The 12,747-nt window shown below is 40.4% G+C and overlaps 1 protein-coding gene across 1 annotated transcript; it reads right to left on the bottom strand.

Moving 5' to 3' along the window:
* Positions 1-9,153: 9,153 nt before the first annotated feature.
* On the bottom strand, positions 9,154-12,376 carry LOC121882602 (melanocortin-2 receptor accessory protein 2A-like). The gene is made up of 4 exons (XM_042390961.1): positions 12,001-12,376; positions 11,779-11,915; positions 11,103-11,202; positions 9,154-10,427 (listed from the first exon to the last, which is right to left on the bottom strand). Exons 2-4 carry the CDS (start codon positions 11,894-11,896, stop codon positions 9,959-9,961), a joined length of 687 nt encoding a protein of 228 aa, XP_042246895.1. The 5' UTR covers positions 11,897-11,915; positions 12,001-12,376; the 3' UTR covers positions 9,154-9,958.
* Between the last annotated feature and the right edge of the window lie 371 nt (positions 12,377-12,747).

Below are 12,747 nucleotides of genomic sequence, written 5' to 3'. Positions count from 1 at the left end.
TCCCTCCTCAGACAGGCAGGGGAGCCTAATTAATATTTAGTGTGGTCTAAAACCCGAAAAGAAAAATATCAACACTAACTCTCAAGTACACTAGTTAAGTGTCATTGTGAATGTTGCTTTAGAAGTTATTTTTTTTCCATGGCAATGAGAGCTGAGGGGTGGAATCTGCCCAGACAAGGTAACACACCCAGACGTTTTGAGCACTGTGACACAGTAGGCAGCAATGGAGGCTTATTGCGCAACTATGGTAGAGCTGCAAACAAAAACAAAAGCAAGTTCAGACTGTGGCTTTTTGCCCTCAGTGGTTGCAGTATATTCATAGAGTAGTCCACTAACTTTCCTTTTTAATACTCTGTTTGTGAGGTTTAGATTATGGTGGGTTAGTATGTAATTATACAGTAAAATCCTTCACATTATGGATTCTCTAACTGGTATTAATACTAATCTGTTTCATTTAGCATTTGACTTCTCAGAATGTAAACCCAAGTGACCTCACCACCTTTAAAACCAGTGGTATGAGGCCTTTCGTACACCCCAAACCACACACACACACACACACACACACACACACACACACACACACACACACACACACACACACACACACACAACATTCACAAATACGTTCCCTCCCTGCCTCTCTCTTCATCTGTTTCTTTACCATGACTTATTAATGTGCTGCTGAAGCTGAAACCCATCTCATTCTGCACCGCATGAAAAATTTACACATTGCCTTTCACAGTTTTTTTTTTTTTTTTTACTCTTAGCAAAACACATGGGAACCCAAACATGTCATTTTCACTGTAAGAGAAATAATATTATTCTGGGTTTCTAAATTTTGTGCATTTTCAAGTACCAAGTAGCTAACTCATGTTGGTGCAGTGAGAGGTGTGCATGTTTTGAGGCAGTGTATGAAAATGATGACGCTTATCACAGTTATCACTCAGAGGAGTTGAGGTCTAGTTTTGCTGGTTTGGAGCTTATTAAACAAGCCATAAATTAAAAAAAGAAAAAATGCTGACATTTAAAAACACTGAGAAGAAAATGCCCTTTTACCTCTGCTGTCTCCACTAATTGACCTGCATTATCAGGATTAGCTCCAGCTTATTATACACTGACAATGCAAATGTGAGGGGGATGAGTCACACATTCAACCTTACTTATCTACTTCTATTGGGCCAATTATAATATACAGTGTAATTAGACAGAGTTTGTTTTTGTAGCACTGCCCTGTGTCACATTCATACAGTTACAGACATGCTAGCCTGGCAGCTGCTCCCTGCATGCAGTCTCCTTTTGTTGCACTTAGCAGCTCCACTGGAGGCATGTGTAAACAGCTGCTTTGTTGTTTTTGATGTAGAGGGAAAGTGTTACTCATCCTCTGTATCCACCCAGATTTTACTCGCTTGGCAAGATATTTGAATTGACAGGCTTATGGAGCCAGACAGACTTCTGAAGTTACATTTCAGACTGATTTTTGTTACCACAGAGAGGTTCTTGGGTGCAGATCTTCAGCATTTTTTGTCTCAGAAACATCTGGCAATTTTTCTTTTGTGAAAGTCTCAAATAGGACTATGACTGTGATTTTTGTCCTCTACAGCAGCATAATTCAGACTATATTTTAGTTCAATTTAACTTAAGTGTAGGAAAACGACAGGTTTGCGATTTTTCAAGTCTGTCTTAAAACAACAGTCAGGTGCCCAAATTAACATTGACATAGGTTTTTCTTGCTGTAATTATTCCTCCTTTCTATACTGGCCATTAAGAGATCCCTTCATAAAACACTTACATTGTAAGTGATAGGGGCCAAAATCAACAGTCCTCCTTCTGAGCAAAAATGTATTTAAACGTTTATCTGAAGCTAATATGAAACTTTAGCTGTCCAAATGAGTCAAATCAAGTAGATACCTTTCAACATTACAGTCTTTTTAGTGTCAAAGTCCCTCTTTTTGTTACTATTCTTCCACCACAGCTCAACAAGGAAACTCTGTCCGAGGAAACAAAGAGGGAATTTGATGCTAAAAAGACTGTAAATGTGGCAGATATCCACTTGATATGACTAAGTCAGACTGCTGAAGCCTCATTTAAGTTTCAGACAAACTTTTAAATGCATTTTTGCATGCATTGCTTTAAATTGTGAATGATCATAGATCATTTCAACAAATAAAAATGTCAAGCCAAATTTAACATTTTTTTAAAATAAGAAATGGCAGAAATCACTTCATATGAACACAAAATGAGAGAGATGAAGAGGCTTGGACATATGGGTTGATGCAGTGAGTCATCGACAGCATCAATCTGGGCCCAGCGCCACAAGGTGTCTTAAGGGGGCTTAGCCCCCTCTGTTTAAGCTTTATGTATCTATAGAAAAATAGCATAAACAACAAAATTTTTGGCCAAGATACATGTAACTATCGCTTAGCTGTTGTTTTAGAACAATGGACAGAGCTGTTTGTCGCACATGACATGTTAAAAAAAGAAAAGCTGCCAAAACCCAAGTTAGCTTGTTTACTTGCAGTTCAACTAATGTTAATGCTAATGTATCACCTGCATGTTAAGGCCAGTTCAGATCAATGATTCACAACAAAACTGGATGCAACTTGTAAAAGAATCCCAAAACATCAGATCTTTAATATTTTTCAACTGGGCCGTTTACATCAAAGCAATGCACACAGACACAGATAACTGTTTCCATAGCAATGATGCACTGGCATACCCCACTACTTCTGTGTTGATATATTATATTAAGTGGATTAGCTGGATTTATGTTTGTGTTGACCTGGCAAGAAAAAAGAAAGACATGGATGACAGTGACAGTGTTTTGTTTGTTAACGTTAGCTAACTTAACTCATAACATAAGTTTAACGTGAATGAAAAAGAACAAGATGTAACATACCGGTCACACCCAGGACGCTTGCAATCGAGCAAAGGTCGTTGTTTTTGTGTATTTTATTGGAGTATGTTTTTGAGCTACAATTGTAAAGTGAATGCTGTTCTGCAAACAGTTGGATGAGTTGCTCCTCCCTCTCCTCCATCCAGAAATCCGCCATGTTTACTGGCCTGTGCTGTTTCCTGACTGGCTGAAGAGAAATAGCTATGTCCTTATGTTATGCACTTGGCGATTTGACAAAGTAGGTCTTTGAAAATTTTGACACCCTAGGCAACGGCTTTTAGATGCTCTGCAACTAACTAGTTCACAATGCTGCAATTTTCTCCACAACATTCTGAAACTGTTTCATCTCGTTGTGAATCATTGATCAGAACTGGCATTAAAACACAGTTCAGGAATAAGGATGGATATCACAACATGGTTTTGAAAGAAAAAACAAAACAGTTTTGGACAGCCATGGACAGTAACCCCAGCAGCACCAATGATTTCGCCGAGGTTGAGCTGATACACCTGACAAAGAGTTTTTAACCCAGAGCCAAGAGTTTGGGATTTTAAGAAACAGACCTGGTTACATCCACAGAGGTTCATGTCATGGTTTCACTGTGGAATACGGAAGCGAAAAAAACTACGGCGTCATCGTTGGAAACATCGCAAGACTACCCTATACCAGGTGAGATGCAAAATATGGAGTGCATCACAGTGTACTGCAGAGTTTGCAGAGACTTCCATCCTCAGCTCTGTCTCCTGTCACCATGGAATCTATAAATCCCTCCTCATACATGACCACATCTTGGACAAGGGACTTAATTTCATGTGCCTAACTGAAACCTGGCATAAACCACGGTACTACCCTGTGTTTAATGAGGCCTGCTCTCCTGGCTATAGTTACATGGAAAAAGCCTGCAGCTCTGGTAACAGTGGTGGTTTAGCAATCATACACCAGGCTGTGCTGAAACTGTCTCCCTGCCAATGCCTGATCTTTCTTCCATTGAATGCCTTGCTCTAAAATATAAACCTCCATACACCGTGATGATGCTTCTCATCTACTGCCCCCCCAAACCAAACTTACCTTTCCTCCCTGAGATACATGACCTCCTCACCTAACTATGCTCCATGTCAACCAACATTGGTTGGTGATATGAATATTCATGCCAACGTCATTTTGCAGTGGAGTTCCTGAGTCTGACTGACTGTCTTGGCCTAAGGCAGCATGCTGATGTCCCTACTCACACCAGGGGGCACATACTTGACCTGGTCATCACTGACTCTGCTCCCATCAATAACGTACAGGTCTATGACCTGGGTGTGTCCAACCACAAGGAGGTCTCAATGAATTTGACGTTCTTGTCACCCTCTACTAAACCTAAGCATCAAATGCTTTTTGGAACTGGAAAAGCATTGACCCAGCCATCATGACTATGGACCTCCAGCACATCACTGCCCTCTGCATCAGTGGATGAACTAGTGGCACTCTACAATACATCTTTGAGCAGTGCCTTTCATCTTCATGCCCCTATCAAGACATGTGAGGTCAATTTTTCACGCTCTGCTCCCTGGTTCATTCATGACCTGCGGAAAATAAAACAGCTGGATGTATCCTAGGATGACACTTCAGATGCTCTGGGATTGCTGTCCATAAACTGGCCTTCTGTGAACATCAAAGGACTTACTCAAAGTCCCTTAAAGCTGCTCGATCACAGTTTTACTCCAACCTAATTAATGACAATCCTGGCAATCGTAAACATTTTTTTCTCCCCAAAAAATCATCTCCTGAAGCCACAATCATCTTCCTCAGTTGAGGGTATGAAAGAGTGATGTAACAGTTTCATTGACTTTTTCAGAGCCAAGGTCAACAACATCCACTTTCTGATGTCCAGTTCAGCTCTTCCTCTTTGCCTCCTCCTGTCATCGACCCTCTGTCTGGGAATTCACTGTCCATCTTACCGGCGTCAGGCATTTGAGGAAATCTTCAGGAGGATGAAACCTCGTACTTCTGCCCTGAACTTGAATCTCACAGTTCTGCTCAAATTGTAGATACCCATAAGTAATTCAATAGGGACTGTGAAGAATACAGCAGTACATGTGTAGGTATTATGTAGTAATTCAATAATAAATGTTGAAAGAATTAACAGTTTTTATGAAGTCATTTCCCAAAAGCTAAATAATAAGACAGAAGTAATTAAGTAATAATCATGCAGTGATTTAAATAGTCATTATGTAGTAATCAGTGGGCATACGTCCCAAAACGCTACTCATTACTACTGACATTACTACATAAATCACTACAGTTTGCTACACATCTCAATAGCAATCAAGTAGTGGAACCAGTAGGTTTTGTGTAGATATTGTATAGTAGTGATGAGTATTGGTTCAATAGTTTTTTTCATGAGGCAGACCCATCTCCAACCTCCCTCTCCTGTTCAGGTGTTGGAGAAGGTGGTTGCTTTTGAGCTTCAGGACCACCTTAAACACAACAACCTATTTGAAAAATTTCAGTCCTATCTATTCAGTCCTACCTTTCCAGTAGGACTTAATATGTCTCACTGGGAGGATGAAGGTCAAGATTGCTACCTGTCACCTGTGGTGTTCCGCAAGGATCGGTTCTTGGCCCCATTCTGTTTATCCTCTACATGCTTCCCCTAGAACGTGTCATCAGCAGACATAGGATGTCTTTTCATTGCTATGCTGATGACACCCCGCTGTAAATCAAAACTGCCCCAAGCCCTTCTGCAGCAATGTCACGCCTCAGCACCTGTCTTGAGGAGATAAAGGACTGGATGACCATAAATTTCCTCGGGTTAAATAGCAGCAAAACTGAAAACTTATTGGCACTCCACACTAGATTCAGTCAACCCCCATACCTCATCTCACTTTTGACGGCCATGACATCCCCCTTTCCTCCTGCATCACTAATCTGGGTGTTAGGACCCTCAGCTGACTTTTGATGACCGCATAAGACATCGGTGCAAAACCTCTTTCTACCATCTCAAAAACATCTTTAAAGTCCACCCCTCTCTAACCCTGTCAGTTGCAGAGAAACTTCATGCCTTTATCTCCTCAAGACTGGACTACTGCAATGCACTCTTCACAGGGATCCCTAGCAGGAGCATCCAGAAGCGCCAGTACATTCAGAGCACCACTGCCAGGATCCTGATGAGTGCAAAAACCAATTCTGTTTTCATTGCACTGGCTCCCTGTCTCCTTCAGGATTGATTACAAAGTCCTGCTACTCACATACAAATCCATCAACGAACATGCGCCTCCCTACCTACAGGAACCGATCATACCACAAACTTCCACCCGCATCCTCAGATCTGTCAGCAGCTTGCTCCTCAGGGCTTCCAGTACTAAGCTCTGCACCATGGGGTGTCGAGCCTTCTGCTCTGCTGCACCATGCTTGTGGAGCAATCTTCCCAACCATCTGAGGGCTGCATAGACCCTAGTCTCTTTTAAAAAGGGCCTGAAAACTTTCTGTTCACGAAGGCTTTTTCATCTTAAATATATTCTTCATGTTGTGTATGTGTTCTATGTAGCACTTTGAGTTTCACTATGAATGAAAACTGTGGTACAAACTAAATGTATTATTATTATAGCCTTCATCTCCAGTGCATTTCTTCTCCAGTACTTATCCTTGAAGTAGTGAATAAAATCGTGTTGTTGCTTGTAACTATTCTATAACATTGCTCTTGCTCTTATCATAGCAGCATGAAAATAAATGACTTGACAAAATATATTGCGTGTCTTGTTTCTCAGTTGCCATTTGACTGGTATTTCCTTGTGACACTCATCAGATTCCAGAATTTTCGGCATTAACAAAGAACGAATGCTTTCTCCTCTCTCATTGCTGCTCATTTGTTGAAGCATCATTGCAACTGTCAACCACTATACTGCTGAGACTGCCTTGAGGTATTTAGAAAAAAGTGAAAATAGTTCACTTTCTGTATAGAATTGATATAATTCTACTGCCCCACCCACTGGTTATTGATGCTCACTACATACCCTTGGAGGCCGGCCCCCTTAATAGCATAATTGGGAGCTTAACTGCTAAAGCATGTAGAGCCAGGAGTTGACAAAAAGTAATTCCTGCATGTATTATTAGAGTAGCACAATGGGAGTTGGATAGACATGGTGCGAATATAATTATATGGGGCCACATTGAATGATAAAGAGATTGCTGATTTGTGGAGTGTGCAAATCCAGTTAAACAGATCAAGATGTACATGCAGTTTTCTCAATAATTTGTTCTCCTTGCAAATGGCCTGTCAGCTTTGTTGTCTTTTCGATCGTGCAGTGGACACAGTTTGATTGAACACCCCCTAATTCAGAAGATAAATAAGAATGTGATTCAGTGCTGCTCCCTCCCTAATTGCCACACAATTTAGTTCTAAATCACCAAAGCAACCATCTTCAATGATGTGTTAATAACTTTACACTGAAGTTCCGCCACTCTGAAGAGAGAGAATTATTAATTTCACGTGGTGAAAACAACTGTAGTAGAGAAAATTCTGCAAAACATCACACTTGCTATGTTTTTGTTAGAAAGTCTACTTCATGAATAACCTTATTGTTCATGCTTACATTACGTAATCTCAGACATTGACCAACTGTCTGCCTCTGCAGCTCCTGTCTGTCTGAACTCTGCTGTCCCTAATGCACTAATGCAGAGCCTGACAGAAGTCTACACTCTCAGAAGTTACTTTTTTAGTCCTTCACTGCTAGAGAAGTGGAACTGAACAACACTTCTGAGTGTTACCTGCTCAAATGTGTTGATAAAGTGACAATTTAATGATTACTTTCCTTGGCCCAGTGGCAAAGGCATAAAGGGAGGAATATACAGTAAGTGCTGTGCATGGTATACTGCACTTAGAGGAAAGACGGAAAAGGATAAAGTAAAAAAATGCCATGATTTGTTCAACACTGTGCAATGCAATGCAGCTGAAATGATTACAGCCATGCACCAAATTTGCTCCATCAACATCTGTATGGCATATTACAGCACTTTTCATATTCAGTTTCTGAGAAAATAATGCACTGCTGCGTATGTAAAAGCATGATAATGCACTAAAATAATTAATGAATAACACTTCCCTGCTGGTGAGCTTGGCACAGAAAAAGAACACTGACCAAACTGTAAAAGCCTTCCCTGCAGACGGTTCTTGGTGACTAACTAATCACATTCATTCTGCTTGTTCCCAACTGCCTGCCTTTTAACAAACATCATAGGATAGAGGAGAATGTGAACATTTATTTTCCTTGGCACATCAAGAAAAGAATGAAAGGGCTGTTTGTCAAAATCTGAAAGACTGATTTGGTGGAGTTAGCATTGCGTTCATGTTGATAGACTCTCTGGCATTCCCAGCACATCCTTCTGTCAGTTAAATGTACGTGGCTCGGGCATTTGCTGATAGGTGACAATAATACAGCTAATGATGTTCCTTTGCATAATCATCTCCTGATCTTGCTCAAAGTATTTAATTTGTTTTGACTGGGGGGAGATTTCTGCATGAATAAAGACACAGACCAGTGTGCAGCACTGCCCAGTAAGTGTCTGCATGTCTTATGACCGAGCTCTTTTGTAATAAAAAAAAAAATCCAAGATATTGATTTTAAGGCCCATTACAATGGTTACTTTTATCTGATCTTGTGATCCAGAGTATCCCTCTGCAGCACTGTCACCATGGTAAGAGAAAAAATATATACAGCATAAATATATATACATGTAAAGACTCCAAAGGTATTACCTAATGTAAAACTGCTTCAAATGTTTTTTTGGTTACTTGGAAGCAACGCAACAAACTGCAAGAACAAAATTGATATGGCCAAATTGTTAGCTAGTTAATTGTTATTAAAAGTTACTTGGTAAATGTAAGTCCAATATTCACTCTGTTTGTAGCTCTGCTTTGGTCTCCACAAACTCCTGGGGGATATACTCTATGTGGCTCTCTAGCTGCTAAATACTCCACTATATTCAGCAACTAGACGCTAACTGTGTCTGTCTGTTGTTTGGTGCTGGCAGGTAGTGTACAGTGGGGTTATTGGAGCATTTGTGCAGAGAACAAGGCTGATGAACTGTACCAAAACAATTGAATTGGGGGCTGTAGAACAAAAACAGTGAGCTAAAAGACGTTCTGTAGAGTTTAAAATTCTCACTCTTACTATAAGTGGCACCTTTCACATTGCACATTGTCATTTGATCTATTGTAATATTAAAATAATGGTTGGTGCAGCTTTAAGTTCTTGTGTCTTGTTGCACCGGACAAAGCTTGACAAAATTGCAAAGTGATCTTATTTGATAACCACTGTGTAATGTTAACAAATGCTACACCACACCAATGTTGAGTTGATATCCAAAACCACTAGGCTTTATTTGGGCAATCAACATTCAGCATTTTTAAATTCAGGAAGATTCTGTCTACAAAAGTATATCACATTCATCCAAGGTCTCAGATTAGCTAACCCTCACAAGTACAATGATATGTTTGATTTTGTGCTACTAATTACACAGTTAAAGCATACTTCGTCTTTTCTAATACAGGGCATAAAAATAATTGAATTCCATGCTTTTCATCATGTTACTTGACCAACTGGCATGTGTGTCTCGTTGGAAAAATAATGTCCATTATCTATAACTGCACAAGAAAACAAGACAGCAATAATAGCAAAATGAATTCAACAAAGCATCTCTCCCTTGTGACTTCACTGCCCTCTCATTTTTCGGTACCTTTGTGGAAAGCCATCTCATCCTGGTACAGTGTGGTCGAATCCAATTTGGAGGAGCTCAGCACTCAAAGTAAAAGGTAGCATTTGTGAAGCAATTTTATACGGAGGAATAAAAATTTCAGTTTATTACTGTAAGTTGCACTTAATATGGAATAGTATGGGCCACACTGTGTGCCCTTTTGCTAGTTTAAAAACACTCAAAGTAGAGATTATAAGAAAAAGGTAGGTTTTGTGGCAGGTAAGTGTGTTTCCTACTGTCAGGTCACAAATGGCCCTGTGAAAGGAAAGCAAATCATAATATTACAATACCACTATGTCCATGTCTGTAATCTCTTCATATTTGGAGCTTCAGTGGATGTCACAGTGAGGATCTTGCGAGTGAGACTGGCACTCCGGTTCATACAGCAGGTCATCCTCTCCTAGTGTGGAACTGTGCTCCAAGTTCACAAAGTTGGGAATGTTGAAGTGGGAGAGGAAGGCACACTCTCTGTCTGTCTTACTCTCCTCTATTAGTCCTGTGAGAGGCTGGTGTGCCCCAACTTCCTCTTCCATCTCGTCCATCGCTGAGGAGCTCATACCTTCAGGCCTGTTATAGGTCTCCTGCTGAGCTCGGGTCCCAGTGTGCTTCTCAACTCTCTTGTCATCTGGTTTTTGCTTCCCCAGACCCTGATCCTCCTCGTTGATATAGAAATGAAAGTATGAGCGGGACTCAGCCAGCAATGGACGAGAGAAGGCTTTGTCATTTTCGTCCTGGGGACTGCTGATGTCTACCAGACAGCTCCCTGGTCGATGGCGCTTCTCAGCAGAGTCTGGGTTTCTGTTAATAAAGACAGAAAGATCCAGGGTGAGATTGCAGAAAGAAAAACCGTGAAAATAAAAGCTTCCACTGTCATTTTTGTCATTAATTTATCTGTAGCTGAACGCTCAAAATTACTGAAATTTCTTGTTTTCATCAGTTTCACTATTTTTGTGTCTGTGTCTGGTCTGGAAAGTAATAGTAAAATAATGAAGCACTCTTCTCTTGGCAAAGGGAAAATAACCATGAAAAAAAGAAGAGAAAATTGCTGATTTTTTAGCCTGCCAATAAATACCCTATTTCACCGTGGCTTAACTAGAAATGATTTCTCTCCAATTTCCAACACTGATATTCATTTGAGCTGGCAATGTGCTTTTGTCCATATGAAGCTCATCTCTAAGTCTAATATCAGCTTTCAATCAAAGCACAATAACATCATATATATGCAGCCAGCCATGGTTTATCGAAATGACAATGACTCACAACTTAATCTACAGTTAGAATAGCAAAAGCATCCGTCCTGCTTCTGCATGCCTTTGCACACATCATCAATTCAGCTTGACATGAAAGCATGCCCCAGATCTGAGATGAGAGGAGCAAGAGCTGAATTGCTTGAGCTCTCCTTGGTGCTGAAATGGTCCCCGGAGGGCCAGATGTGAGAATAAAAGGAAGCATGGGCTGAAGCCTACTACTCACTCTTGATGTGGCGCTCCTGTCTTTGTCAGCAGTGTGAGAACAAAGAACATGAAAATAACAAACACAGCGAGTCCAACCCAGAAGCCAATTACGATGGAGTCTGCAATGTCAGAGAAGAATCTTGTTATAGTGCATTGTTTTAATGATTAAACTCATCCTCTGCTACTTGTGGTTTTCTCTCAGGGGCCATCTCTCTAAGAGCTAAATTCCCAATTACACAGTTTAAGTGAGCATTCAGTATTTCTAAAATTTGATTAAAGCAGCCACTTGTCTGGTATGTTTGCTGATGACCATTTTTTGTCTCATTAAGTGGCATGTCCATTACCATTTGAGGATACAGTCAATAAAGATGCTGTATGAGAATTGCTGCCAAATAATTTGTTTATTGAGAAGCAGGTGTCACCCCTCAGCTGAAGCAATAAAGATAAGGCAAGAAGTGAAATGTGGCAAGGGAAATTAATCATTATTATTTTAATGGTGGTGAATTTGAGTAGAGTAATCCTATTTGCTGTGACACACAGATATCGCATGCACTGAAAGGCACACGCACACACACACACACACACACACACACACACACACACACACACACACACACACTGCACAAAGTAAAGGGCAGTAAAAGCAATGCAAGGTTGTCTCAGTAGCCTAATTTATACAGTTCTATTGTGCTTACATCTGTGCGCCTTGAGTCCCTCAAAAGACACGGGCTCATCGTCGTCATAATATTCATATTGCCATACGTAGTCACTGCGACGTGCACTGGTTTGGCTCCGGTTGTGGGAATCGGACATTTCAAACCGATTTTACACACTTTGAACAGAAAACAAAATTAAATCAACCCAGCAAGGGAGCGATATAAGTGGATAATGTTATTATAGCCATAAAGTTTACTAACCGCAATCTCCAGGGATGTGATCTTCTCTGTGTTGTTGAAGATAATTTTACAGCATGTGAATTTGGGAAATCTGCCAACAACTCCTTGGAGGTTATATCCGTCTTCTGGAATTTAACAGTGTGTCAAGGAGGCGATAAAGAGCGGTGAAATCCATCGCTTTAGCGTTACGCAAAAACTCCATTCATCCTCGTGTAAGTCCTGTAAGAGGAGCAGCAGCCTTTTGGCGAGCTGTTCAGTGCGCATCACCTTTATCCAACCTAACATCCTCTTCTGCCGTCTGACTTACTCATTTGGATACTGACATTACACTGCAAAAAATGCTCATCTTAACCAGCCACTGACTCTGGTGTGGAGGGGATAAGATATTGGTTTCCTCGAACGTAAAAGGTGTTTCCGCTGAAAGTGATTCACAAAAAATCTCGAAAGAATTCTATTTTTAGTGGGATAATTCATATTTACTAAATACATATTATTTGTTGATTTGTATAAAAACAAGGACGCCTGACAAAATTTGAAGGATGGTTTGTGTGAGTGAGATGTAAATATATTTACATTTGACTAATGATTGGCCACAAAATGATCGATTTGGACATATAAGGTGAAATAATTATGCTCAAAATGCAATTTCACTTGTTATAAAAATTTGCAGAATGAGACAATGAGTGGAAGCTACAAAGATCAACCAACCAATCACATCCAATCTGAGGGAATGCCCACCTCTGTCGACCCACCCACTTTTACTTCTAC

The sequence above is a fragment of the Thunnus maccoyii genome, chromosome 17 (assembly GCF_910596095.1).
Source record: "Thunnus maccoyii chromosome 17, fThuMac1.1, whole genome shotgun sequence".
Classification (NCBI taxonomy): domain Eukaryota; kingdom Metazoa; phylum Chordata; class Actinopteri; order Scombriformes; family Scombridae; genus Thunnus; species Thunnus maccoyii.
This window is presented reverse-complemented; position numbering and strand designations above follow the sequence as displayed.

What these genes read in the sequence shown, in the direction of transcription:
- LOC121882602 (XM_042390961.1), bottom strand. Translation starts at nt 11,896, where the DNA reads ATGTCCGATTCCCACAACCGGAGCCAAACCAGTGCACGTCGCAGTGAC. An exon ending in GGGACTCAAGGCGCACAGAT is followed by an intron (nt 11,203 to 11,778) that starts GTAAGCACAATA and finishes CTGACATTGCAG; the next exon opens with ACTCCATCGTAATTGGCTTC. An exon ending in ACAGGAGCGCCACATCAAGA is followed by an intron (nt 10,428 to 11,102) that starts GTGAGTAGTAGG and finishes CTTTATTAACAG; the next exon opens with AAACCCAGACTCTGCTGAGA.